Here is a 27,960-nt window from a genome sequence, read left to right as displayed (position 1 = left end):
GTGTTAGTCTCAGTATAGACACAGATGTATTGTACAGACAAGCCAGGTGGCAGGAAGATAGACCAGGAAATGATTTGCAACTGTTTGCAGCTGTGCTTGTCTATTTGAACATACAGTTTTTAAAATGGGGGTGGGGTGGGGGGGGGGGGGTGTTCCTTGCATTCATAATTTGATTGAATATGCAATATATTGCGCAACCATGTACTGAGTACACTCAGTTCCCCATGTACCCTTCTTGGTATTCCACATGTTTGTCTTTAAACAATGCATGGACTAGCCTATAGCTCTCTGGTTTGGGAGGATGAATGGAAAAATGCAAATATGTAGCTGTTGTTAAAGCCATGCAATTTCCAGCAGGAAAAATTAATTAATTGTGATAACTATCAATTCAGTTTTTCTAATGAATTAATTGTTCATTCATAATTCGTTGTGTAGAACTTGAACAGTTTCCACTGATTACATTAGCTATCATATTCTTTCTTTGTTAAAGGCCTTTCATGTCCCTCTTTAGAAGTGCAGCAGGAGTTGTCATTTTTCTATTCTTATCAGGCCTTTATCAAGTGGCAGTTGTAAGTATAGTGGAACTACTACAAAGTTAACCAAAGTACTAAAAACATGGTCACACTTTGTATTAAAGCTACCTGTTAATGTTAATACATTAATTCATGAATTGGAAATTTACTATGGTCATTATTTTGAGTAGTTGATAATTACTGCTTCACATTTGACATAAATATATAGCCTATGCATTGCACTAGCCTACCGTGTGATTGAAGTGATACATGAACACCTCTTATGCATCTTATTTCCTTGTGTGTGTTACCTCCCACATTATTAATCTTACTGCCTTCCCGCCAGCTGTTTGCATTTAGGAATAATAATAAGCTTCTTTAGGGAGTTGTAGTGGATTTATTACTTGCTTGTTAATAAGAGTCATTTGTAAAAATTAAATCAATACTGATTATAGCCTTAGACATAAAAATACAGGCAACTTCCTCTGAAACTGATGTAATGGGGTTCTCAGGTTTCATGAGTTTTGATTAGCTAGTTACTTCCCATACTGCTGTTGATGGATTCTTTTGGTGGGTAGGGGTTGCCTAAAGTCACAGAAAGACTCAGTAAAATTGCTGAGCTTTGCAAATTGATCCACACTCCTATTTTTTTCCTTCCCTGGTGCAGACCACCACCAAGAACAGAATGGTGAGCCACTGGAGAGAACCAGGCCATTTGTCCTAGTGGATGGACACAGAACAGATCTGAGTAAGGCGCTACAGGTGAGTTTTTTCACATCCAAACTGCCGTTGAAAACAGCCTGTTTCTGTGCCTCAGTGTTTTCAGTCTCAATTCAGACTCCTGTTTTAGGGTCAACCACATGACAGCAGTAATTCATTTTTCTATTTTTATGGGAAAAAGGGGGGAATTCTTCAGGAAATGACTTCAGACCTCCTGTCAGCTGCACAGGAAGTGCCCGTCCCCTTAAAGTGGCCCCTCCTTCCCCTCCTTAGATCATGTCTTTTATGCAGGAAGCTCCCTGTGAAATATGTCAGAGCTCCAGTTTCCTCCTTCTCTGCTGTTTGAGTGGAGAACGGAAACCAGACAGCAAATTCCCCTCCACTCTTTTCACACTCTCACACTCAGGAAGCAGATAGAACTGGATAACAGAGGTAAATCTTTGCACTTTCAGGCAGTCTGTTGGCCAAGGTCTAAATTTAAACATGGTGGTGAGGAACGCTTTGTATGTCACAAAGACATATGTCTAAGTGAATCAAAATCGTTGTGTGGCCATAGTGTCTGTGTCATGGATCACAAGCGGTTCTGTGCAAGCTATGGTTTAAATTTTTCAGCAGAGGTATTGAATTGTCATGGCTACTGGGGCGTCTGATCGCCGACCTTTTTCTTAGGTTGAGAGGAAAGGTGGAGGATTGTTGGGTGTACAATAAAAACAATTTCCAGTCGCCACCCTCACCACCCATCTATTGAATGCAGCTTGGAATGAGATTAGTGTGGTTTCCCCAGTCCAACCAATTCTGCTGATAAAAATCACGCATCTGTTTTTTTTCTCCTTAAAAATGACCTCATCCAACATTTTTTGGTTTAGTTAAAAAAATAGTTAATTACTTAAAACTTTCTTTACTTTTTTGTATTTTTCCCTTCTTTGTTGAAAAAAACATTTTTTTGATGATGCAATATTCTGTTGATTTGTTCTTTAATCAGTCAACTTGGAGCATTTGATTATAGATAATCTACTTGAAAGAGATGTGCGTGTGTGTGTGTCTTTCCCCAAAGTGGTGTAGTTCATAAATAGTTTTGGAACCACATAGACCACAAGAGTCGGTGTTGTTTAGGGATCCAGAGAATCAGGGCCAGCTGGAACTCCAAGCCATTTGTCCAGTATGTCAGAATTAGTCATAGTATTATGAGTGTCATAGTATCTTTTTTGTCAATTGGATTAGAATTGGGGTTCATCCCCGTCCTTCACCCCCAAATGAGGCTCACGCCTCCCCCGGCCTCGTGTGTCCTGCTGTGAAGGGTTTCACAGTTGTGTGTGTGCCGAGCTGCTTAACCCGAGCTCTGCAGCCGGGACATGAATGGCTCCGCCGAGCCGTGCCATAAGCCACGGCGGGCGAGACGCTCCAGAGAATTCCACCGTGATCTGGACAAGGCAGCAGATCCTCACTAATCCCCAGACCATTTTCTGGCCATTGTTTGTATTGATGGCCACTGCTGACCCAGAGTGGCCAAATGCATAGGGAAACAGCAGGGGGGGGCCTGGCATTATTACACATTCTTATTGTATGAGTAGGCTGAGGTTTGTACTGGTGTTTGGAGCGCGTTATCTTCTTAAGATGGTGAAAGTATTTGAGTCATTATGGGGCGTTAGAGAAGGGGAGTCTTTTCTAGAATGGTCTTTTTAAAGCTTAGCCAAATCCCTGAACTCATTGTAGAGGCATTTTCCTCTGAAGCTTCATGAGGGCAATTAAATAAAAAGTAGCAACACTTTTACTTCCCATTATTTAGGTTTTAAACTTTATCAAGGAAACAGCTTGTGTTTCCCCCAATTTCTTCAGTTATTCTGTGTTTGTGAAACAAGTTCCTACAGTTCAGAACATGGTTTACATACATCACATTGTGATAATTCTTGAATATTATGCTAAAATACACAAAAAGGACATGATTAGCATTTTGATATCAACAAATGAATAGAGCCAGGTTTCTATCGTCTGCATAATAAAGATGGAAATGCCGGTTCTGGGTGCCTCTTTGTCTTTTCTGTCGTCAGTGTTTAAAGTGATGACATAAAGACAGAGAGGCACCCAGAATGTGCATTTAAAGTGCTAAAAGTGACCATGAAAAAATACAAAGCAAATGATGAAACGATGAGGTGAGGACTGAATAAAAATGTGGGAAAGTGCTTCTCGCTGTGGGGACTGCCCTGGATGGCTTAAACTCCCAGCTGGGGGGGGGGGGGGGGGGTCTGGCTGATAGAATCCATCTCCTCTGGGCAGATTAGGACCACTTGTATGGGGTATTATCTTACACTAGGATAATAGCTTTCCTTGTACTACTGCTTCACAGCAGGCATTCCTCCTGATCCTCCAGACATCTGGGTAAGGATACTGTACTCTCACTCTGCTGCAGTTAAAGAGGACGGATAAGCAGGATCCTTTTATGAGGGTCACTGCAGATTTAACGGGAGAGGAAGAACAGTGAAAGACTCTGAAGTGCCCTCTGAAGGGCAGGTCTTCCATTGGAAATGCTCAAAACGCCCTCAATCCTTCCCCTGCCCCAGCCCACCTCCGTCCCGCCTCGCTTTCTTCTCTTCATTACAGCGCTCTGAGCTCTGAATGGACCCCACCCTGCATTCATCTGGCACTGAGCTCATCCTGCTGGCCCAGACCTCTACATCCTGGGACATTACCTCACACACACACACACACACACATGCACACACAGACACACACAGACGCACACACGTATACACACACACATACAAGAACACAGTCAAACACACACACGTACACCCACACATACACACACACACACACACACACACACACACATACTCAAACACACACATACTGTAGACAGACAGAGAGGGAGTAAGAGGAAGAGAGAAAGACTAAAAATGGAGAGAGGGAAGGGGGAGGAGATGAAGAGAGAGAGGCCCTTACCTCTTGGGGAAAAGAGGGATATTTGGATTTTGTGAGAGAGGAGGAGGCATTGAGAGAGAGAGCAGAAGCTATGAAAGATGCTGAGCGACAGTGTTCAAAGTAGGGAAACTGTAAAGTGGAAAAGCCTTAAATGAGCAGTGAGCAATGGAGTGAAATTTGACATGGAGCGTCACACACTCTAAGCTCTGCTAATTCAGGAAGGAGAGAGAGAGAGAGAGAGAGAGACGACAGCAAAAGAAACGGGGAGAAACGAGGTGGGAGTCCCTGGGCTGAGAGCCAGAGCTTTGGGTGTAATTTTTCATTAACGCCACGTCCCAGCCACAGCTCCAGATATGCCCTCTTTCTTCTGTGTCCTCCGACTGCTCCCACGGACCAGGAAGAGCAGCCAAGGGCTGTCGTCTGATTCACCCTCTCTCCCCACAGTCTCTCCCTTTCTTTTCTTCCTCTTTAGGGCCCAGCCCACCACAGTGACTTTTCATACTTGTTTTTCCCGACCCACAGCCAGGTCCCCGCCCATATGGTGGAGATCTGGGTCACCGCCTGGACCCATGCCAATGCCTTATAAAAAATTGGCCCGTATAAGGCCTATTATACACAAATGCATTTCTTCACATGCAAAGTCCTAGCTCAGGCAAGATACAGGGTATATTCATTTGAACATGGGTCGGCGATTTGATTCAGTCTCAGCCAAGGTGTTGTCAGTGAACAACAGGCGAATATTTGTGGACTCTTTCCTGATATAGTTGGATCTGGGGTTCGTTTGGCTGAGACCGCAGGGAGCAAACGCGAACGTTTGCGTTCTGAGATGAACCGCCTCCCTGCACACATACCCATTGCACTTATGCCATTTCCAGATGTCTGATGTCAGACGTTTTATAGAGAGAGGCTGTGTGCGCAGTAACTACTGAAAAGAAGTGTGAGGTTTTTCACTTTTTTTGTTTCCCGCCGCTAACCTCTTTGGAGGAGTCGTGGATCAATAAGTGACTTGCGTTGTCAACTGATTCAGTGATTTTAAAAGAATGTTTGTGTTGTGGTGCTCTGTGGAATGTGAGCAAACTCTTATTTGTGTGTGTTGCTATGGAACGTAGTCCACTCCCCTCGGCACAAATGGACTGTCTGCAGTCTAGTTAGCAAATAACATTCTACAATAGTCTTACCGTGTCCACAGTCGTACAACAGACTGCACTCATAACTATAACAATGCCCTTTCATATATCATTTTGTTGGGTCTAAATATTTTAAGACTTGCATTGATGCTGCTCAGAGCAGTGCTATGTTATGGGATATTTTAAAGCCTGGTATCTAAAAGCTGTGGCTTGCAGATTAGAACTTTAATTCTAAGCTCTCGATTAACCAGTCATGTTAGAGTACACTGCATCAAACATTAAATATTATTAATGTGGCTGTCAGAATTAGGGTCTTACCCTTTCTGCAACAGCAATATAACAGATGACATAACTGATATTCTAGCCTTGGGTTCTGCCCTCCCACAGTCACATCCAGAATGGGGGGGCACTCTCTGCCTTTACCCTGTTCCCTTATCTGCTTAGTCAGGGAATCTGGCTGTCTGTCCTTCACACCCCGTTAAGATTCATGAAGCTCGTCTCTTTAGCAATACCAAAAATAGATATTAAGATAAATTTATTGCTCACTTGCTTAAGGTTGACTTCTTGAACCTTGAAAATCTGACGGCTTTCATTTACTTCTTTGATCTCGTAGAAAGGAACATCATCTCTTTACTGACACAGTTGTCACAGTCAGCTGTACATTTATACCAGGAGGCATTAACCATATAACAAATGCATTTGACTCCTGTATAAAGATCTTCATTAAGGATATCTCCCATACTTGGAAACATGAAAAGGCTTTTGAATTCAAAAGTTTAAATGTGTGCTCTATATACTGGTGGTGTATAGCATATGCCAGGGATGTTATTCAAACACACAGATGAATTTAAATCTATTATTTAAGTATATTCTGTACATCGATTACTGGCAAGCAGGCCTGACGATTTCATCACGTTTTTGAAATCTTGTAAAATGATCTTTGTGGAGTGCCTCTTTAGTGTTAGTGATCTTGAACTTGCCTGTGACCATCAGGCAGCCCAAACGTAATCGTCCCTCGGAGGGTGCGACCTCACTGACCTTTGTAACGTACGTCTGGCAGTAAAGGGGTCGTGTGCAGCGTGCCCCCCTGCTTCGGAGGAGAAAGCACGGAAGCAGCGGCAGTAACAGGAAGTCCCGCCGTTTCACGCGGTCTCTCTTCAAAGGTGAAGTGGGGGTAGCATGCCAGGGAGAGGTGATGAGAGGAGGGCCGGGTCAGGCCGGCCGGAACCCGGGGTGGGATGGGGATGGGGGGGTGGGATGGGTGGGGGGGGCGGAACTCGCTCTGCCTTCTCCGCCGTTTTCCTGCCATACATTGTCCGCTGCCAGTTTTTATCTAAACACAGGAAGGGCGGTCAGGAGGCTGAGGTGCGGATAATGTGATGACTTCGGAGAAATGACCGGCGCAGAGCAGAGGTCGCGGGGGGCCTGAGCCCAAGAGTCAGCGCGTGCCCCGTTCAGTCAGCTGATTTTTGAGACGTCCTATTTTGCGGTGGTAATGTGATTACAGATGGCATTCAAGGACTCGCTTTCAGTGATCCTGGATGTGAGAGGCTGTGGGTTCAGAACTCCCAGCAGGACTGTTGCAGTTCGGAGTCACATGCTTTGCCTGGATTGCCTCTGTGTTTTGCCAGGTCTGCATGTGACTCAGGATGGATAAACCTCAAAATTATTACAAATAACTTTTAATAATTAAATCGCTGTTTTATATAATTCGGATATTAAAAAAGTAACCCCTTATTTAAAAAAATATATATCTTTATACCATTGAGACTGTGGACTGTTTCACAGAAAAGAAAAAGATCTTCATTTAAACCCTGGTCATGACCCGAGTTAGGGCAGCACAAAAGGTTACACTCGGCTACACTAAGAAGCTTGTTTATTGCTGCCTCAGTACATCCTTATGCTGAGCTACAGTGTGTTCTGTGGGGCCCCTAATACTCAGGACTTAAATCTCATCTCATAGACCCCATGGTAATTAACAACAACAAAAACTAATACACGTAGCTACTGAGAACAGATACCTGAAGTTCTCTGTTTTTTAAGCTTTTATTATTTTGGATTAGGCTATATTGTTTGGTTGTATTTAAAGGGATTTTGGGTTCTTTCCCCCTCTTTATGCTGTTTCCCAGAAACTGTTAATCTAATACTAAGTTTCCAAATCAAATAACATCACCTGACCTTGCTTGCTCAATAATTGGCATGATGGTCTGAACAAGGGGAGAGCAAGTTCTGTCTTGTACAGCTGAAGTCCAGCAGGTTCTAACATTGCTTTTTCGTAAGTACCCGATTCACTGGAGGTACAAAAATACCTGTAAATTTAATTCCTTGGAACTTGTTTTTGTTTGTTTCTCATGATTAGCGAGCTTATTGATTTTGGAACTAGCCATCAGCGGGCGATTCCTTTAAAAGTATTTGGATCAGTGATTGCAATACTTTTGTGCAATTACCATTAAGCAAGTATTTCGCTGTAACTAAATGATTGGATTATGTTAAATAATTTTGTTTATAATCACGAGATTAGATGGGAGTTAGTTGGTGGCCTTGTTTTATATATTACAGCGAAAGTGATTCATATGTGATGCATGAAGTAAAAGGAACTCTGTACCATTCAGTGTGGGTGATTCACTGGGTTTCAGGGTGATTATGAAATAAAAGTAAGGTTTTCTGTCTCTCCTGTTTGTAGCTCACCATCTACATTTATGGAATGACAATGAGTATACAATCCTGCCATGTTTTGGGACCTTATATGCTGCCTGGCCAGTTGCTATTGAGATCTTTCTTTTACTGTTAGTCTGGGCCTTTAAGGTAATACTGTAAGGTAATACTGCCTGCAGTGATAATGCATTAGAAGTACTCGTCACTCAACTCAAATGCTTCTTCCAATCCACAGGATGGCCACCCAGAAAAGCTGGTGTGTGAGCTGCAGGTTGGAGGCACCCTCTACCAGCTGGACCTGGAGAAAAATCAGTAAGGAGGGATATTTACTTATTATTATAAGTGTCTGCCTACCCATCCATCCTCAGTATTACTGTAATAGTGTTGGTTAGCGTTGGAACTTATAGAGACTCACCTAGGACATAACAAAAATTACTCAAAGGCGTTTTCAAATTTGAAACCAAGTATGTCAGTGATCGGTACTGTTTTTAAAAGTCTATTCAGATGTGGCGTGTGCCTGTAGTTCAGGTTAGATAGTTCACTTTGTAGCTACTCTTGCTGACCATAGCGAGCGTATTGCCTACAACACCTTTGATTCTGGAATCCAGTGGATGCTCTGCTGGGCCTTGCACTCTATAGATGTGTCTTCCACCCTGTCTCTTGCAGTGGTCTGATGCCCAAGCCTCCCAATGTGTTTCACTACCTTCCAAATGGTACTGGGGTCTCGCTGGAGGACAGTCTGCCGGTGAGTACCCATATCCAGTGGAGGCTACCAGGGAATAAGAGCAGAGTTTGTAGATTTTACCATCCTCCAACTCCTGCTGTTTAAAAGCAGTAGCAGTCAGATTTATTTGCTAGCATTTATCATATCAATGTATTAGTGGCACTATGTTCATTTGTGATTTATGTATTTATTAATGTCACAGCTATTTGGGCCGTGCGGTCAAAACTGTTTTCTGCTACTGTAGCTGATGGTAATGAACAAGGTTGTGATAAAAATCCTTTAAGCTTCAATGAGAGTAGAAATGAATGTTCAAACACTTCCTACTGACGACTCAGGATGCTGCTTCTTCATGAAGGTTCACTCCCTCTGTCATTCACGTTGCCTTGGCAGATGCACTGCCACTATCATGGTTCAGTGAGGGGATTCCCCCAGTCTCGAGTGGCTCTGAGCACCTGCTCTGGGTTACGGTGAGTTTCAACACGCTGTGTTCCTGTTCTCAGTTCTACCATTTGTTGCTTGTATGCCACCATTATCTGTCCAGCATTGCTACCTTTGTAAATATGCGCCATTTATAGAGCTGAATATTTTCCTAAGAGCTTCAGGTTAAGTATTGTCGTTAGGAGTACAGTTGCACTGGGCTGTATGGGAATCAGACTTGCAGTCTTCCTGCTACTAGTCCTGGCTGTGTGTCCGTCAGTCTGTCATGTTTCATGTTGTTTTGCTGGTGTTTAATGCCTTCTCCAAGACTGGTGCGCATGAAAACGTGTTCAGTAATTTGAAGTTAGAATAAAAAAGCGACAGCCCAATTAACTGCACGCGTTAATTCTTAGCTACTACATTATGATTTTTTTCCAGCACCATAACGCGAAAAGAACGCAAACTATTACAAAATAAAAGGCTACTCCAGATATCTGCTGCTCAAAGCAGAACTCTGGATTCCTTTTTCATGAGATGAGTTTAATGTAGCTAGACAGCTGGCTAGGTAGAATAAATCTTATGTGCAGTGTTTATCTCTCAATAAAGCGTCAGTTTATAAAGTTCACTGTAAATCAATTTATTATCTGTGATCTATTCACAATGATATACAGTATGTATTGTATGAAAAATTGTATGATAAAAATTGTACAACTGTCTTTAAAAAGGGATATGGCTGGGCTGGATGGTATGTTGTATTTAGACCTAGTTAGAGTTGACTTCTGATCCCTTTAATATGTTTTAGTCAGAATAAAGTAGATCAGCCTGACCAGCCAGCAGCTCAGGGAGTGCCCTCAACCCAGCCAGAAGCTCAGATCTTGGAAGTGCGTGACAATGCTCAGGGAGTGCCCTTAACCCAGCCAGCAGGTCAGGGAGTGCCCTCATAACAGCCAGCAGGTCAGGGAGTGCCCTCAAACCAACCAGCAGGTCAGGGAGTGCCCTCAAGACTAATCAGAACAACTCCGCGAACAGTCGAGTCAGTTGCCTATGGTGCCCTGGCTATTCGCCTTGGTGCCCTGGTACAATTAGGTGTCATCCAAGGCAAAGTTGCCTTGCCCTAAAAACAACGAATTTCGAACCCTGGTTGCTACCTTTGTAAATATCTGCCATTTATACAGCTGAATATTTTCTGAAGAGCTTCAGGTTAAGTATTGCCGTTAGGAGTACAGTTGCACTGGGCTGTATGGGAATCAGACTTGCAGTCTTCCTGCTACTAGTCCTGGCTGTGTGTCCGTCAGTCTGTCATGTTTCATGTTGTTTTGCTGGTGTTTAATGCCTTCTCCAAGACTGATAGAACTTGGGTTGGGTTATGACCCAGAATTATTAGTTATGCCTCATGATTACAATTTATAGCAGTGATTTAAGATGCGAGAGTAAAGAGGAAACCGAAACAATGGAGTCTTGTAAATGGCAGTGGACTTAAAGAGATTACTGATGCTTTGAAAGGTATAAATCACATGGCAGTTTCAGTGCTAATGGTGTCATTGTCTCCCATTGAGATATAAGGGCATTGTCAGCATCAGGTTTGTTTAATAGATTAACATTTCATGGCTCTGCATGAAATTGTTATTTAAAAAAATAAAACGGTCACTCAGGGTAGCGCTGAGCTCATTAAATCATTCCATTAATAAAACCTTGTGTACATAGCTGATTAGTGCTAACACTGCTGCTAGCAGAGCGGGGAGTGAGTCACTGCCTCTAGATGCCGTGCGGGATCGCTGTAACTGAGCAGCGACCTTTGATCTGGCACACTCCTGGTGAGATTAAGTCAGAACTTTGACCTTTTGGCTAATCTGCTGGTTTCAAAAGCGGCACACGTGCAGTGGGGTCCCTCTAGGGTTACAGGGAGATCCCTGTGGATGAGCTAAAGGACGGGGGGGGGGGGGGGGGGGGGGTCCTAAAAGCCATCGGGAGGAATGCTAACCTCACAGAGCTTAGGATGGGTGGGACTGTGCTCTTGCACACTCTTGTCTGGCTCTGTACTCACCTGAATAGTTTACTGTACAGTGTTGCCCAACCCTGGTCGTAGTGTTCGCCCTGGTTTTCATTCCCTCTAAGCTCTTCAGCGGGTTTGTTTCAGCTGTTTACTCAATGAATGCAAGACCGTTAGACAGATATTGGCTGTTAGTCCGGTGTAGGAAAAGAAATTCTGTTGAATAGTGTTTGTGTTAATGCGAAGGTGCAAAAGTATTAATTATGTGCATTTCGTACCTGTGAAAGAAATTATACATTAGCAAATAGTAATTGGTGAATATATGCTGAGTAAACCTATTTTCTTGTGTCGTTTCTATTGGCACAAACACAACTTCCTTTCACAGAGGATTTACAGCAGATTAAATGTCAAGAGGTCAGTAGGAGTATTGGAACAGCTCAACCTAATTAAGTGAGAAACTGGTGTGAACGAAAACCAGTAAACTCTGCATGCACCTCAGCTAGAGAAACACTGGTAAAATGTGCTACGCACAACAAATGGGTTAATTATACTGAGAGGCATTCAATACTGCGACATATCAGTTTTGTTACTCCTTTTCCTGTGCTTTGTACCTGGGTGTTAAGACATTTCAGCTTGAGGCTGGTTAAATACAGACTGGCTCTGTGCTATGCAGTGTATTCTGTATGGTCCAGCTTTTGTCTTAGTGCCCAGGCGTGATGTATTGCCTAATGCGTATTGTTCAGCATGAAGTTGACGTAGCCTATATGGTGTGCACTGGAAATTATATCTGGAGCTGCAGCCTTCCTGTGCGTGAATCAATCTGGCCCGATCGTCCAGGTGTCACTTTTTACAGTTTTTATGCAGGAGTAAGTAGATCCTGGAGATACCCCTATCAATCTGGCAGAGCAGGAATTATTAAAGAGATGAATCGTTTCCATTTTATTGTGACTGCCGGTGGAATGTTGTCAGCCGAAGCACAGCAATGTCTGCATACGGTTCATTTTGACATTCCCGTCCTCAGCAACAGCTGACCTCACTGGGGGTCATTCCTCAGCTACCCCATGGCAATTTACCTGCTTTCGGTTATCCACAGGCGAAAGTGCATAAATAGCCAAAATTGCCTCCACATTTCCATGGCTACATATATGTTGCATCCAAAGTTCTTGAAAGTAGTTTGCGTTCTTACAGTTCTTGTTTTTCTCATATAATTTGTACAGGTCTCATAATTCTGTGAGGGTATGATCTATGCTGTACCACATACATGTCTGTATGTTACATATACACTCTTGATGCTTTTCACGTTTTAGTAAAAGAAAATTGGGGAAATTATGACAGTGCAGTGTTATTATATATTTTTGGAATACACTGTATGGTCGTGGTATGATAAGGGACTGTATTAATTTTTTTTTCCAATGTTGATGCCTGTCAGTATATTAGATATACTGTCTGCCTGTAGGTAGTGTTTCATCAAACAGGTATTTGCTGACTACCATCTATGCTGTTTTTCCTTAAAACTTAGCTCAATTAATTAGCTGAAAGCTAATTCATTATATTAAAAGCTTTATTTAAGCTTTTAATTGAATATTGATCTTATATAATGGGTGCTATATGGATTTTTTGGATGAAATATTTGAATTGAAGTTTTTTGTACTGTTTTCTTAGCCTTCTTGGACCTGAGTGCTTAAGATGCATTTTACTTTGCTTCTCTGTGTTTGTTTTTGTCAGTGTGAATTCTGGTTTGTAAGAACTTGTGTTTATTCATCGTCAAGGAGTAATAATAATCGGGATCTCTTTAACTGGTATCTTTAACAGGCCTGGAACCTGTTAGGGTGCATTTAACTGCTAGTGCCTACCATAAGAACAGTACAGATTCAGTGTTGCCATATAGTGAAGCAGTGTAATGATGTTGAAGCTCCTATATTTGTGTCTGTTTCACTTGCTATTTCAATGTGACTGTCAGCCACATTCTGCAGTTCTCATGCAGTGCTTCCACTCATTGATTAATTCATTATTTTTTTTGCCAAAAGAAGGAAGTTAATCGGTTGCTTCCATAGTTTTGGGCTTAACTTAATATATTTCAGCACTTAAACATAAGTTTGCAGTTTACTTAAATTAACTGGAAATTATGCTGCTGCTGCTGCTGCTACTTGTACTACTACTAATAATAAGAATAATGATGATGATGATGATGATGGTAATGATAATGATAATGTGATAATGATAATGATAATGATAATAATAATAATAATAACGATACATTTCCATAACAATTATTTCCATGAAGTGAATAAGAAGAATAGATTGTCTGTTCGATGCAGTTCCTTAAGTATTAATGATCTGTTCCACAGGGGGGTGATTGTGATTAATGCAACTCTTGGCTTTGAGCTACTGCCTGAAGAGAAGGCAAAACCTAAGGGATGGAAGGAAGGTTGGAGAGGGAAGGAGGAAGAGGAGGAGGGGATGCACCTGCTCATCCCCACACATCGGCTGGAGTCTCGGCCCGGGGACTGTGGGGTGTCCCACACCCAAGTGCCTCTCCTGGCTGCTGTGCCCCACGCGCACCGGGTAAGGTTATAGGACAGGAAAGGGTTGGTTTTTAAGGTGGGGTAGATAATCACAGCCAACCACAAAGCTTGACTTTTGTTTGACTTTTTCACTTGTGTTTAGTGTATATATTGTGTTAAATTTGCTCTCTCTCTCTCTCTCTCTTTCCTACTTTCTCTCTTTCTCTCTCTCTTCTTTTAGAGTAAGAGAGACATTCTTTCTGAGACTAAGTACATTGAGCTGGTGTTGGTGGTTGATCATAAAGAGGTAAGATGAGATTATAAAAATACATTTTACACTCCATGTAACCCGTTATCAATAGGTGTTTTACTGGTCCTCACTCATGCAGCATCCATACAGTAGTGTCCACACAGCTTGCGTGCCTGACCACATGTATTCCTTGCATTAATGGTGCGGACAGTTGCCATAACATAGTTTAAGTCATTGTTTGTTACTTTATGTCACTGTAAGATTCGAGTTCAATAACACAGTGCCCCCTGGTGTCAGGCACAGTAAAATGTCACTTGAGCCTGTGTAAACTGTTGTAAAATACCATGGAAGTGACCGCTTATTTTTGTTTATTTTGGTGCTTATAGTACAAGAACTATCAGAAGAACGACAAGACTGTCTTATACCGCATGTTGGATGTGGCCAACCAAGTGGACTGGGTAAGGCATATTTCCTGTCACATGTCCATGTTACTGCCCTTTCTTTCATTAATCCATGTTGTTTCTCAAAATTAACGACAGAGAAATGCTCTATTCACACGCCCCTAATTCATATTAATGAGTCAGCCCATCCTTCTAAATACGCTTCATGTAGATGCAGCTTGGAACGGCGTGTTCCTGGGCCTGTTTGAGGTGAAGAACTCTGCTGCTTTTTTTGTGATGCTCTTCTTCCACTGCTGTCCAGTTTTACAGACCTCTCAATGTGCGTGTGGCCCTGGTGGGTGTGGAGATCTGGAATGACCAGGACAAGATCAGGGTGGACAAGAACCCCACGGAAACACTCAACCGCTTCCTGGAATGGCGCACCCGCGAGCTGCTGCCCCGCCTGCACCATGACAACGCCCAGCTCGTCATGTGAGTCACACGACCTCCTCCAGTGAATGCGGCTTCAATATAGTTCTGTCACGTTTGGGTTCAGGAACGTCTTTATTGATTGGTATTAAAGGGGCAGTTCTCCCAAAATTTGTGTCAAATCTCATTGAAACTATCTGGTTGGATAGATAGCACTTTGGGTAAGTGGAAACATAGTTTAATTTCATTTTAGGGTGAACTACCCCTTTAAAGTTATCACAAGATATTTGCAAGGGATGGTTATGAAAAGGCTGTCAAAGCATGTAAACAGTCAAAATGACTAAGTGAGTATATGCAGTGCAATTTAATGTGTGCAGCAGGGAACACCAGCTCTATTGGCAAAACTATAGAGCTTTTCATACAGCATTACCATTAGGAGTAATGTATTATAATAGTATTTAGCCAGCTGAACACCTTTTATGAAGCATTATTTCATTTGCTAGTTGGATTACTGTCTGATATTTTGTGTGTGTATGTGTGTGTTTTGGGTTTGTGTGTGCACGCGTGTGTTTTGGGTTTGTGTGTGCACACGTGTGTTTTGGGTTTGTGTGTGCACGCGTGTGTTTTGGGTTTGTGTGTGCATGCGTGTGTTTTGGGTCTGTGTGTGTGTTTTGGGTTTGTGCGTGCATGCGTGTGTTTTGGGTTGGGTGTTGTGTGTGTTTGGGTCTGTGGTTGTGTGTTGTTTTGGGTCGTGTGTGTGTGTGTGTTTGGGTTGTGTGTCCATCGGTGTTGGGTCTGTGTGTGTGTCGTGTTTTGGTTTGTGCACGACATGCGTGTGTTTGGGTTGTGTGTGTGTGTGGTGGTTTTGGTCTGGTGTGTGTGGTGTGTGTTTGGGTTTGTGCGTGCATGCGTGTGTTTTGGGTTTGTGTGTGTGTGTGTGTTTTGGGTCTGTGTGTGTGTGTGTGTGTGTGTTTTGGGTCTGTGTGTGTGTGTGTTTTGGGTTTGTGTGTGCATGCGTGTGTTTTGGGTCTGTGTGTGTGTGTGTGTTTTGGGTTTGTGCGTGCATGCGTGTGTTTTGGGTTTGTGTGTGTGTGTGTGTTTTGGGTGTGTGTGTGTGTGTGTGTGTGTGTGTTTTGGGTCTGTGTGTGTGTGTGTGTGTGTGTGTGTGTGTTTTGGGTCTGTGTGTGTGTGTCCAGGGGGGACTCGTTTGATGGGACCACAGTGGGGATGGCGTCTCAGTCCTCCATGTGCTCTAAGGACCGGTCTGGTGGCGTCAACGTGGTGAGTGACACGACCTGGTCCTTCAGCGTGACCCGCCGTGTTCCCGGTCACAACGCGGTCATGTGGCGCGAAGCCTGCGGTCACTGCTGTTTCCATGACCGCAGGACCACCTGGTGAGTGTGCTGGGCGTGGCCTCCACGGTGGCCCACGAGCTGGGACACAACCTGGGCATGAGCCACGACACCGCCGACCGCCGCTGTCAGTGCCAGAACGAGCCGCGCCTGGGTGGCTGCATCATGGAGCCCTCCACCGGGTGAGTCCAGCGAGCGAGCCGGCGGCGAGCCGGCGGCTGGCTTTAAAGTAGTGACGGGAGGGTGAGGCTTCATGATCCCCGTGACTGGTGGATTTACAGTTATGTACTGCGTGTCACAAACTGCTTTGAACCAATCAAAAGACTTTCATGTTCACTTCAGAACAGTGCGATTGGTTTAGATCAGTGAGTGATAGTTCCACTCCTCGCTCTCCTATGACCAGGCTGCGGAGAGAGAGAGTGTCCAGTGCGGTGTGCTGTGAAGGGGCGCAGTGTTACTGAGAGTGTGCATTTGAATGTGTTCTGTTGCGTGTTTGAAATAACAGTATGGGGAAAAAAACTGTGAGTACGGGTGTGAAATCCACAGTGAAGGGCACATGCGCGTCTCGCGGTTTTTGTGAGTTTCGTGAGCAGGTGTCCTGATCCCCGTTTTGTCATGTGACCGTCCCCCAGATTCATGCCAGGACAGCTGTTCAGTAGCTGCAGCGCGCAGGACCTGTCTCTTAGCCTGCTCCACGGGGGCGGGATGTGCCTCTTCAACGTGCCCCAGCCCGAGAAGCTGCTGGGGGGGCCGCGTTGTGGGAACCTGTACGTGGAAAAGGGAGAGGAGTGCGACTGTGGCCTGGTTGACGTACGTACCCTGTCATGCGCACATACACCTGACTGTGATCCAGTGTACCGTCTCACTCTGCACTGTACCAGCTCACTGACCGTACGCTGTGCTGCAGTACTTTAGCTGAAAATTAGCTTTACAGGTCTGTGCTACAGTATGTTTCTCTCTTGCTGTGTATTAGTGTATGTATTCGATTTAGCTATGTTATCATATAGCTACCTTGCTGTTTTCCATTGTGTTCTGAACTGTGAGCGCTTGTGTTCTGTATTTGCTCGTGTGCTTGTACTGTGTGTGTGTGTGCGTGTGCATGCTTGTGTGCGTACAGGAGTGCAATGATCCGTGCTGCAACGCCAGCACCTGCAAGCTGGTTCCAGGTGCGCAGTGTTCCTCTGATGGTATCTGCTGCAATAACTGCAAGGTATGGCAGTCAGTCTGAGAGATGCCAGCAATACAGCTGCCTGTTTCACCTCTACACTGGCATTTCCCATCTTTTTTTTTCCTTTATTGTTAATGTTGTGGCAAATTTTCCTTTATAACCCTTCACCGTCCCTCTCTCCCAAACCAATTACTCATTTTTGTCTTCTTTTTCAAACCCCTTTTTTTTGCCTTGTCACCTTGTTTCTCCTCACGGTGGTGTTCCTCCCCCTCCCTGCAGCTGCGCCCGGCTGGCTGGGTGTGCAGGGACCCCCTGGGGGAGTGCGACCTCCCGGAGCACTGCACCGGGGCCTCCCCCTACTGCCCCGACAACGTCTTCCTCCAGAACGGGGCGCCCTGCGAGGGGGGCGAGTCGTACTGCTACAGCGGGATCTGTGCCAGCCTGGACTCCCAGTGCCAGATGCTGTGGGGCCCCAGTGAGTGCTCCAGCTCCTTTTCTTTTTCTCCGCATTAGACAGAGAAGCAGTGCGTGCCGCAGAGAGGGCGAGCCAAGGCCAGCCATTTTACCTGAGAGTAGAGACAGCTGAGCATTGTGTCGAGCCTGGTCCTGGCCACCCCAAGGGTCTCTGATTCTCCCACAGGACCTTCCTCTATAGGGAAAGTTCATATCTGTACCTGTGGTGCTACATATGGCTAATACTACAGGGGTCAGGCTGTACGCATATAGCCCATTTGGGAAGGTTCAGCTGAAAATGGTTACTCTCTCTCTCTCATCCCACCCAGACTCCACTAAGGGTCCAGAGGTTTGCTTCTCCTCCGTCAACAAGCAGGGAAGTAAGCACGGCAACTGTGGCCAGACGCCGAACGGGACGTACATTCCTTGTTCCGCTGCGTAAGTTTCTCTCATCTGCAAGTTGAAGCGGATCATGGGATCATCATCCACATTTGGCATTGCGTAATTCCCCGGGGCCAGCACTTCTGAAGAGAGCCAGATTAAGGCGTCTGCCCACCCTGCGTTCTGAGCCCAGCGGCCCGAGTTGGGTTTGCGCCAACTTCATCCCCTCCGCAGACGTTTCCCAGCTGATGTGTTTATCGTCTGTCCTTTCCTGTTCAAAAACTGCTTCCTTGTCATGTGACCATCTTTGGTCACCACATGATCTGCTGTATTGAATGGAGGTCAGAAATACTCGTCCCTTTGGAGTTTTCATAAATTAATTCTTGGACAGTCTCAGTTTACTCCTCTAAGCCTAGCATGTGTTAACACAATTGCCGTTAGCAACAGAAGACCTGCAGCTGCCTCTCGTTAGTGATAACTCTTGCCTTCATGAATCAATCTATTCAGTTAGCTGAATACTGTTCCCCTCAAGGCATTTCCACAGAGTGCAGTATGAAATGAATCCCCTCCCTATATTTTACAGTGTAAATGTTACGGGTATAGTGAGGTTACAGCAGTGAAGTTTTGTTTCCTGTGACAGTGATGTGCTGTGTGGGAAGATCCAGTGTCAGGGGGGAACAGAGCGCCCCCGCCTGGGCTCGAACGCGCAGATCCTCACCACCAAAGTGCGTCTGAACTACACGGACCTCGTGTGCCGCGGGACCTATTTCGACCTGGGGGACGACGTCTCGGACCCCGCCATGGTGTCGCAAGGAGCCGCCTGTGGGCCTGGCATGGTGAGGCCGCGTAGCAGCCGTGCTGCTGCCTCACAAGCTCTTATTTCTTTAGCGCCGCTGGCGTCAGCATTGCATTGCACATTTTTGTAGGAGGCGACATAGCTCAGGAGGTAAGAGCGGTTGTCTGGCAGTCGGAGGGTTGCCGGTTCGATCCCCCTGCCCTGGGCGTGTCGAAGTGTCCCTGAGCAAGACACCTAACCCCTAATTGCTCCCAACGAGCTGATTGGTACCTTGCATGGCAGCCTTTCACCGTTGGTGTGTGAGTGTGTGTGCGTGAATGAGAGGCATCCACTGTAAAGCGCTTTGGATAAAAGCGCTACATAAATGCAGTCCATTTACCATTTTACATTGCATCCATTTAAACAGCTGGATATGTACCATATGCAAATTTCTCAATGGTCCAATGGCAGCATCCTACCCAGGAATCAAACTTGTGACCTTTAGGTTACAAGACTAGTTCCTTACGTCATTATGCTAACAGTGCAGCCCTTCATTTGCTGTAGTAATTAAGAACAGAAGCTGATTTAAAAACTTTGGTTTGCATTGGTTTGCCTGTCCTCTCGGTCTATTGTTGCGAAACATACTTGGTAAGAATACATGAGGTTCCTGTTTGGTTGTTGCTATAGTATAGTTTCTGTGAAAAATATTGGGTTTGTGTCTTAACTGTGGGGAGTGTTAACATTTGTAGGTTTTATATCAAGTGTTCATATCAAGATATAAAATATTAAGTTTTATATTGAGTGTCTGTTCATAGCATGCTCATGCTCATGCATTCGATAATAGGACTGTTGTTTGCTGACATCAGCGTGAAGTTGTGGTAGGAATTGGGAAATCTGTCTGTTGTGAAATGCTGAATCCTTGCTTTCGATAGGCGTAAATACTGAACTGTAGAGACCTGCATTTCCCTGTAAATTTGAATGTTTGGCAGTTATTTAGTGAGCCAAACAAGTGAAAAAGAAACCATCTTTATCTTTTGACAGTGATTATCTATTAAGCGACTTTGCTGTCATAGCCAGTACGGCTTTGGATCTGGTTGATGCTGGGGTGCATTCGCTGAGCACCAGTGGCGCCTGCAGTGACACGTCCTGCTTGTGATTCTGTTCCAGGCCTGTGTGAACCAGCGGTGCCGGGCCGTGTCAGTGTTCGGGGTGGAGGAGTGTCAGAGGAAGTGCAACGGGCATGGGGTGAGGCGGCGCCGCGTGACGGCCCACATCATGTGACGGAGGAATCATAGGACTCTGCCTTAACGAAGCTGCCGTGTCCTTCCTGCCCCCCAGGTCTGCAACAGCAATAAGAACTGCCACTGTGGCATGGGCTGGGCTCCTCCGGACTGCAGATACTCAGGCCACGGAGGCAGTGTGGACAGTGGGCCAGCCAGAGACCCCAAAGGTACACTTCCTCTGCTGTGGCCCGCCATGAGCAGCAGCAGTGTGACAGTGACTGTATTGTTCTCACCCCCCCTGCCCCGCCCATCATTAATCCCTGTCTCCCTGGTGCCAGAATCGGACCCTGTGCGCATAGCCCTGCTGGTCACCTTCCTCTTCGTCCTGCCCGTGCTGCTGCTCTTCCTGGCCCTGCGTTACCCCCGCTGTCGCCGAAAGCTCTCCTGCCTGAGGGGGAGCCCCTTCCACAAGGGCCCCGGCCGCCAGCAGAGCAGGTAAGGGCCCCACTTAACACCTCGCTCACCTTGAAACGGTGAACAGGGAATTCAGTTTATTTATATATCACTGATTTTTAAAGGAGAGTGGGACAGTCTGCCCTCCCTTTGTATTTTTTGCTCTATTTAGACAGGTAAAAAAAAAAGCAGAGAGGGTAATAAAGAATGAACCACACAGCTGAAAATGGGGGGAAAATGGTGGAGAGCTGGTTGCCCTGTGAACAGCTTTGCACATCTGGACATGGAATTCAGTTTAAATATATATAGTTTGTGTAGCATTTCAGTAGTTAACAAGCAGCAGATCAATCATGTTAGGTTATCAATCTACAATCTTGGAATTCAATTGTTGATCAGATAATAGAAAATATAGTGGTCTTAAACATGAAAGGTCCATTTGGTCTGATATTGGTACAAAAATCATACCAGCAAGATTTGTAGAAGCTAACTGTTTTGTCAACTGTGTTGTCACCAGTGCAGTCACACTGGCTGTTTGTGTCGTATTTTGGGGTCGCACTAATGGAGTAATGGGTCGTCACCCTGCGGGATGACCATATTGAAAACTGGTAATTTTGTGTTGTGGAAAATTTAAGTGATTCTGACCCATGTGTTTTGCTCCAGCATCCAGTGAATTAATAATTAATGAGTCATTATGGGAAATCAGAGAAAGATCTCATTGATTTTTTCTCTCCTCTGGCAGTCTTCTCTGTGTAATATGATCACGGTGACTGGTCTATTCCGGTGTTTTGGTGTAATATTTTGTGTGGCCGTTTTGGAGAGCCGTAGTTTTATTGACCTTTAAACACTGCTGTCAGACATCCACGAATGCAGCCAGTTACACCGTCGGGACCAATTTAACACATTCAGTTTGAGCACCAAACTCTTGTTATGCATGTGGCCCTCCAGAGCCAGTATTGTACATCCCTGTATAGACTTCCCTCATACTATCTATTGGTCAGGGTTTGGTGGCATGACCCTCACACATGTCCGGTGATTGTCGTTGTACAGGACCCCGGTGACGGAGCGTGTGGACGCCAGAAATGGAGAACAGGTCCTGCCGCTGAGATACCACGTTACGCACCAGACGGAGATCCCACTGACCCCGGCATCAAACAAGGTACCGACCCATTAGTGCGGCAGGAGTACATGTGCACACAAGCTTGCCATGCCAAAATGGAGGTATCGCTTATTTACGCTTGCAGAAGTTGCCAAGAGCAACGAGGGAGGTAGTATTTTAACTTCGACCTGCATGTCACAGAGCTCTATTGAAATGAGAAAATGATTTATTTTTCAACTTCACCCACATCTGGTTTTGATTTTCTTATTTTATTGTATTACCATTCAAATTCCACATGATTAATGTTTACCACATTCATTTTGAATGCCTGAATATTCTTGTCTATATGGCTCGATTGTAATGCGTCATATATTATGTGTCATGAAAATGTAAAACTGTCTTTACAAGCCGAACACAAACAACAATACAGTTTGCAGCTGTTATCGATATTAAATTTTGTTAAATGGTCCACAAATTCTCTACTAAGTCTGAAACAAAGATTTTCCCCTGCTTTGGTGTTTACAGCCAGGAGAGCTTGGAACCAGAATCAGAAAACAGCAGTTTCAGAGCCCACACATAATTTCATCTAATGGGCTCACGTTATTGGTTCTGTCTTTACTCAAGAATATGCTGGAGGCTGGTAGTTTATATTCCCCGGTATAAATCAGTATCCACTAGCAGGGTTTCAGAGTGTGTCTGAGCTGAAAGCTGATCTTCTGTGCTGCTTTTTTTCTTCTTTTTTTTTTTGGTTTTTGCATTGTGCAATGGCTTATGGGAAATGGGGAACAGGAAGGAACAATGAGAGAACTGTCCCTGTCTTGTTGTTATTTTGTGAACATTTGGACAAGCATAACTTAAATTCGTAGGACTATCACAATGAAAAGAACAACTGCCTGCTTGGATTTTGAGGTAAAAAGAGAGCTTGCTTGGAGAGCGAGAAATGGCGGGAGTTATATTTCGGTTATATTTCTAAAATAGGCCAGCTGAGAAAGATTTTCTGTGTTGTAAAAATTTAAGTTAAACCTGCAAGGATAAATTTCTTTTGACTTGTAAGGGAACGTGAAGAATCGTCATTGAGCAGGAATGAATTTGATTTAGTACTTTTAGAAGTTAGAAGTTAATCTTAAAAGGCCTGTAGGGGGAAGCATGTGCTCTGTGTCTCAGCTTGTCTCAGTCTTGCTGTCTAGGTCAACAGGTTTGATTCCAGGATGTATGATGTAGTTTTTGTAGTGCTTACATTTTCCTACAAGTTTATGCTTTTCTGTTGTTTTCAGAGAATGTCAGGTTGTTATTCCTTTTGAAATTGTAGGTGATCTACCATATTGAGGAGATGAAATTCAAATTTTTTTTAAACGCCTTCACTGGAGGGAGCAACTAGCCCAAGTATATCTGTATAAAGTAATTATAAAGCTATGTAAATCTGTTTGATTATTTATCGCATGTTATCTTTCATAAGCTTTATCACTTGCTGACTAATGCATGCATGAAAATAACACTGACCATTCCAATACTGCATATTACATGGAAATACTGACTTCATAATGCATGACATGATGTAAAGCAGTAAGTATGATGCAATGCATAAAACTATACTACAAAAAAGCTACTTACCTACACTACAGTGTTTGATGTAACAAGTTACCCGTGGTCACATTCTTGTAATTGCTTATCTATTTTATGCAAATACTTTCAACCGGATTGGACCTAACCCCTTTTGACTTGCGTGATGCATGATTTACATGGGCTGCCACTCTTCCTTGCGCTTTCTCGTAACAGGTTCAGGACAGGCCTGCACCTCCTAATAAGCCCCTCCCACCTGATCCAGTGATTAAACACAGCCAGGTAACCTCCATCCATCCCACTGGGGGATGACAGGGAGCTGAAGTGATTTATTCCACACAGACTGCTGCTAGCATTTCCCAAACTTTCCAGTTTCTGCCGTACAGTTTGCCACGTGGGAAACTGATATCCATAAAATAAGTTTAGGTTGGGTTTTGGCGTATTTTTGAGTTGTGTTTGGTTACCATGTAGGTCATAATTGCAGAAAAGTTATCATTTCTTGAAATGATGAAATTAATGTTATACTTGACATTTACTTAATGTAGTTTTTATGAAATCAGATGGAAAATTGTTGCTCATAGTTTTTGTATGAAATTGTGAATTTTATTTATGCATTTATTTATTAATTTATTAATTTTATTGGCTTTTCTGCATGTCACTACTGTCCATATTTTCATCCCAACTTTGGATCCAACAGATTGTTTTCTGTGTATCAGAGCACACATTCAGTATCTGGGTGGCACTTTTGGATTCCATTTTGTGGAATAAGTGACTTGCTGCATGTTTATGGACTGACATTGGCAGATTAGATCTTAGCAGCCCTTATTTGGATGGGGGTGCAGACACATGCGCTGGTGTGGATTCACTCATTCTTCCACGATTTCTTCCTCTTCTGCTGTCTTCCGTTTCAGTCGGCAGGGGATCGGCCAGCCCCTCCCAGCAAGCCCCTACCCCCTGACCCCGTTCCCACTGGCACCAAGGTACAGGTGGAGGTGTTCTGGGTGAATGAGGGTCAGGGTGCTCTCTGCTCTAGTGCTTGTCTTAATGGCTCCCGATCCTTTAGATATAATCCAATACCTTAGTTTGTAGTGTCCCTTCCTGCTGTCCACTGATTGTCTCTTCCACAATTGAAACCATTTAACTGCATCATGTTTGTGGGGGGAAATGTGCATCTGCTCACTTAATTCAGGGTGTTTATTTTTTCTAAAATTTCCTGAATTTGGATCAATCAAGTCTTTGTTTTGGTGTAAGCATTGTGATTTTAGCGTTTGTGCTGTGCATGCGGTAGTGTGTAGGTTAGTGAAGACCTGTCGCACTTCTTTTGTGCCTGTGTCGTGTCGTGTTGTGTTGTGTTGAATTGTTTAAGGACGTTTGTTGTATGTGATGTGAATGATCACTGTCATTGCATGTGGACAAAGGGGTTTGGTGGTTGTTATTATGCCATAGAATGTGCAGTGTTTCTACAGTGTTTCCACACTGTCCTGCTTTACCCCCATGCTTCTTAAAGTACTTGATTAAAAAAATAATAATTAGCCAACATCTGTACAAATGCCTACACTCTTATTGTCAAGTGGTTTGTAAGAACCAAAGAACTTTGTACTTTGAAAAGTATGATGGTGAAGGGTGGCCTCTGCACTTCCCTCTCTTTACCATCTCACACAGCTAGTGTGAGCTGACCAGTCTACAACATGAGTGAACCTCAACAGCCAATCAGCTTCAAATCATTTAGCCTGTTGCTTGAAGAGAAAAAGGGCTTCGGCAGCAAGGATTTTGGCAACATCAGTGAAATAGTCCCATTGCTGTGAATGGGCCTAATTACAGTATGTGAGGTTGTGAGCAATTCCCAAGCGTATTTCGTTTCCGTATCTCAGCCTGGGCCTCCGTGTCAGGTTGCAGTGATTGGGTAATGGGGGAGCAGTGCGTGGTGGTCACTCTGTCTGAGGCACGTTGGCGGGAACTGCCCGGCTGGTTTCATCCACTCTTCTCGTCTCTGTCGCTCGTCTGCTGTTTCAGCCGATGGGGGACCGACCAGCGCCTCCAAACAAGCCTCTTCCTCCTGACCCTGTCCTCACAGACAGACAGGTACCAGTGTGGTGGAAGAGTGGGGGATGGGTGGGGTGGGAGGGTCAGAGTCTCCAGCGTGAGACACCTTGACCTTTCACTTGACTCGATCAAACGGCCTTTTCGCTCTTTTCCCCCTGTTCACTTGCTGTTATGGTGGTTTTTTCCCTTTTTAGACCTTCAGGCCGGGCAAACCACCTGTGCCCAGGAAACCCTTGCCTGCTGACCCCTCATCACATCCTGTCCCCGGAGTCCCGCCATCGCGTCCCACCTCTGGAGTACCTGTGGAACCTGGAGCCAGTGTATCTTCCGTTCCAAATTATGGCCCGCGTGTTGCCATTGTCCCAGCCAGGTGAGCCAATTTTAACTTACCTTGCTGTCTGTATCCATTGTAAATTGACTGCATTGATGCTGTTTCCTTGCCCAGAAGCATGTGACATGTTCCTTGTGTCTCCCCTGTAGACGTGCTCCTCTTCCACCAATTCGGATGGCGGAATCCAGCAAGTCCCCTGCACCTCCCCCGGTTTAACCAGCTGAGGCTTGCTGGGATTTTTGTGGACTGGGTCACACTCCACTAAACTGCACTGATCTTTTATAAGGGCTCTGCTCAGAGCTTTCCAACTGCACAGAATCCTGTTGGTGAGCTCCTCCACACCCCAACCCCTAACTATGCTGCAATCCATTGGCTCTTTTTCCTGAAGTCCTTTTTCCCTAACACAAAGACGCTCAGTCTAGCAGCAATGTTTAGGCACTTTCTGTTGGGTTACGGCTGGGAACAGAGCCTGAAGAAAGCCAATTAACGTCTTCCTGCAGCCAGAGATGCCTTTGTGATGCAATTGCAAAAATCGATCAGCTGCGAAATTTACATGAGCTTCTATATAAGACTGCAGGACACTCAGCTAGAGAAAAGCCCTTCAGACTGCAAGAGGTGTGTAGGAAATGGCTAAATAAAGCCATGACTGCCTTCAGCATGCTGGAGAGATTGCACTGAAACCAATACCCTGTGCTTATTCTCCATGTTTCTGGATTTGGAATGAGCGTCTGGATTGGGAGGTAAGCACAGGTCATTAACATTCACCTCTCGCTGTCTGCATCGTTTCAGAATTTGTGATCTTTGCACAGGGGTGTGGGGGTTGTTTTGTACTCCACCTTTACAAGCTAACCACTGTAGCCCCCAAAGGAGGTGAACTAAGAGAACTGTGGCCCTCACCTCACTTTCTTAAAAATCTTGCTAAATCCTGGGATGTCAAGAGCTTCAAACTGTTTATTTTAACAACCCTTATTTTTCACTTCAGCTGACAGCATATTGGGACATATTCTAAATGGTGGATATTTACAAGTTGAAGGCTCTGTGTTCTGTGTTTACTATGAAGAAAGATGGCAGTTGCAAACTTTGTAGTATTATCCCTCCAAGTATCTGGGAGGGGGAGAGAGAGAAAAACTGGAAACAGGAATGAAAAAGCATTTCAAGTCAGGAACTTGTGGGTTGTTTTTCAGAAGATGGAGGAATGCTTTGAATGCGGACTGATTTCTTGCTGCAATAGATTTATTATCCCTTGCGAGACACGATCTCGCAGAAGGACTTTTACCGGAAGAGGACACACACAAATTCTCCAGCAGGAAGCCGCAAGCAGTCATAATGGGAGCCTTTTATTTATTCTAGAATGTGTTTGCAGCCCCCTGGTTGAACCCAGGCTGCCCTAATGGACATTTAATGGACTCCAAGCACATGGCTGTGGTTTCAGCTCAAACCAGAGTGACAGTTTCCCGTAGTGTAAAGAAAAATAATTGTTTTACCTTCCTGTGAAAATCAACTACTGGTCCCAGCTTCTGCCTTAATACATAAGATGAGCTGTATAAACATTACTTTACGCTGGCCTTTATTTGGTGGTTTTGTCAACTGAAAGAAGTTGAAAATGTCTTGATCTAATGAAGCCATTTTAAGTCACACTGATGAGGAATAACTGAAGGTAATCTTACAGTAGCTGATTTGAAGTCTGTTGCACCCAATGAGGGGAAAATTAACTTTTTATTATTATTTATTATTATCATTATTTTTCGTAAAGTCAATTTAACTCTTAACCCATACCAGAGTTCCCATAGAGAGTCCCAAGTCAATGTAGATTCATCTTTTGCGTGAGGCTGGACTAGCATGATGTTTTTTTGCCACATATGTTTTCTCATCCCCTGAACAATCCTTGAACACTAACATTGTTTACTGGAGTGATCGGAAACAAAAAGTTGAAAGTGTGAAAGTGACAGGCATATTATGTGAGTCAAGTAGCAATACATCAATGTAAAAATGACATTACCTAATTTTGTTTGTGAACCTCTCCACCACTGTCATTAATTATGTTCAAGGACATACTTCACTGTTGCACATAATATGCAACATAAATATCCCTGCTGATCTGAGAGTCAGACTGAAACTACGTTTTTCCCCCTAACCAAATATGGCAGATGGACAATGGACATATTGTAGGCTTGACTGTAGTTGTAAATTCTTATTTTGCCTTACTGGCATGTGTCATTTTCATGTTTTCAAACACTGTCACTCCTGTATTCCTGACTTTTCTCTCATGGTGGTAATGCAAGGCTTATTTTTCAGTGCTCCAACGTTAACAGAACAATCCATATAAAACTTTCTTCTGATCTGTCCTGTGAAACAAATGCAGTATTATCAGAGGGGGGAGGTAAATGAAGCACTTAAAATGTGATGTGGCTTTGGTATGCAGCTTTCTGCACTCATGTTGAGGCCTGTGCTGCCCGAGAATTAAAATTAATTATGTTGAAAAACATATTTTCTGGGGT

At 44.2% G+C, this 27,960-nt stretch overlaps 1 protein-coding gene across 5 annotated transcripts in view; it reads left to right on the top strand.

Moving 5' to 3' along the window:
• The window catches only part of adam15 (ADAM metallopeptidase domain 15), a 30,548-nt gene that overhangs the window by 2,476 nt on the left and 112 nt on the right, over positions 1-27,960 (top strand). Inside the window, exons 2-25 of one of the 5 annotated variants that reach the window (XR_010332638.1) lie at positions 1,180-1,274; positions 8,169-8,245; positions 8,600-8,678; positions 9,048-9,124; positions 13,413-13,629; positions 13,810-13,875; positions 14,205-14,276; positions 14,521-14,690; positions 15,824-15,908; positions 16,013-16,161; positions 16,612-16,789; positions 17,097-17,189; positions 17,427-17,622; positions 17,930-18,038; positions 18,622-18,817; positions 19,924-20,001; positions 20,095-20,206; positions 20,318-20,474; positions 21,480-21,588; positions 23,305-23,370; positions 24,000-24,068; positions 25,102-25,170; positions 25,326-25,501; positions 25,612-26,202. Coding sequence is in view for 4 of the 5 variants with exons in the window: in XM_064353002.1 (XP_064209072.1) it covers positions 1,180-1,274; positions 8,169-8,245; positions 8,600-8,678; positions 9,048-9,124; positions 13,413-13,629; positions 13,810-13,875; positions 14,205-14,276; positions 14,521-14,690; positions 15,824-15,908; positions 16,013-16,161; positions 16,612-16,789; positions 17,097-17,189; positions 17,427-17,622; positions 17,930-18,038; positions 18,622-18,817; positions 19,924-20,001; positions 20,095-20,206; positions 20,318-20,474; positions 21,480-21,588; positions 23,305-23,370; positions 24,000-24,068; positions 25,102-25,170; positions 25,326-25,501; positions 25,612-25,678 (2,762 nt within the window). In the remaining variant the exon portion in view is untranslated. Of the gene's footprint in view, positions 1-1,179; positions 1,275-8,168; positions 8,246-8,599; positions 8,679-9,047; positions 9,125-13,412; positions 13,630-13,809; positions 13,876-14,204; positions 14,277-14,520; positions 14,691-15,823; positions 15,909-16,012; positions 16,162-16,611; positions 16,790-17,096; positions 17,190-17,426; positions 17,623-17,929; positions 18,039-18,621; positions 18,818-19,923; positions 20,002-20,094; positions 20,207-20,317; positions 20,475-21,479; positions 21,589-23,304; positions 23,371-23,999; positions 24,069-25,101; positions 25,171-25,325; positions 25,502-25,611; positions 27,948-27,960 lie in introns of those variants that run through there. The other 4 variants (XM_064353002.1, XM_064353014.1, XM_064353024.1 and 1 more) reach the window with 4 other exon arrangements.

Source organism: Anguilla rostrata, chromosome 1, assembly GCF_018555375.3.
Source record: "Anguilla rostrata isolate EN2019 chromosome 1, ASM1855537v3, whole genome shotgun sequence".
NCBI lineage: Eukaryota > Metazoa > Chordata > Actinopteri > Anguilliformes > Anguillidae > Anguilla > Anguilla rostrata.
Note: the sequence above shows the minus strand (reverse complement) of the source record. Positions and strands in the feature narration are given on the sequence as shown.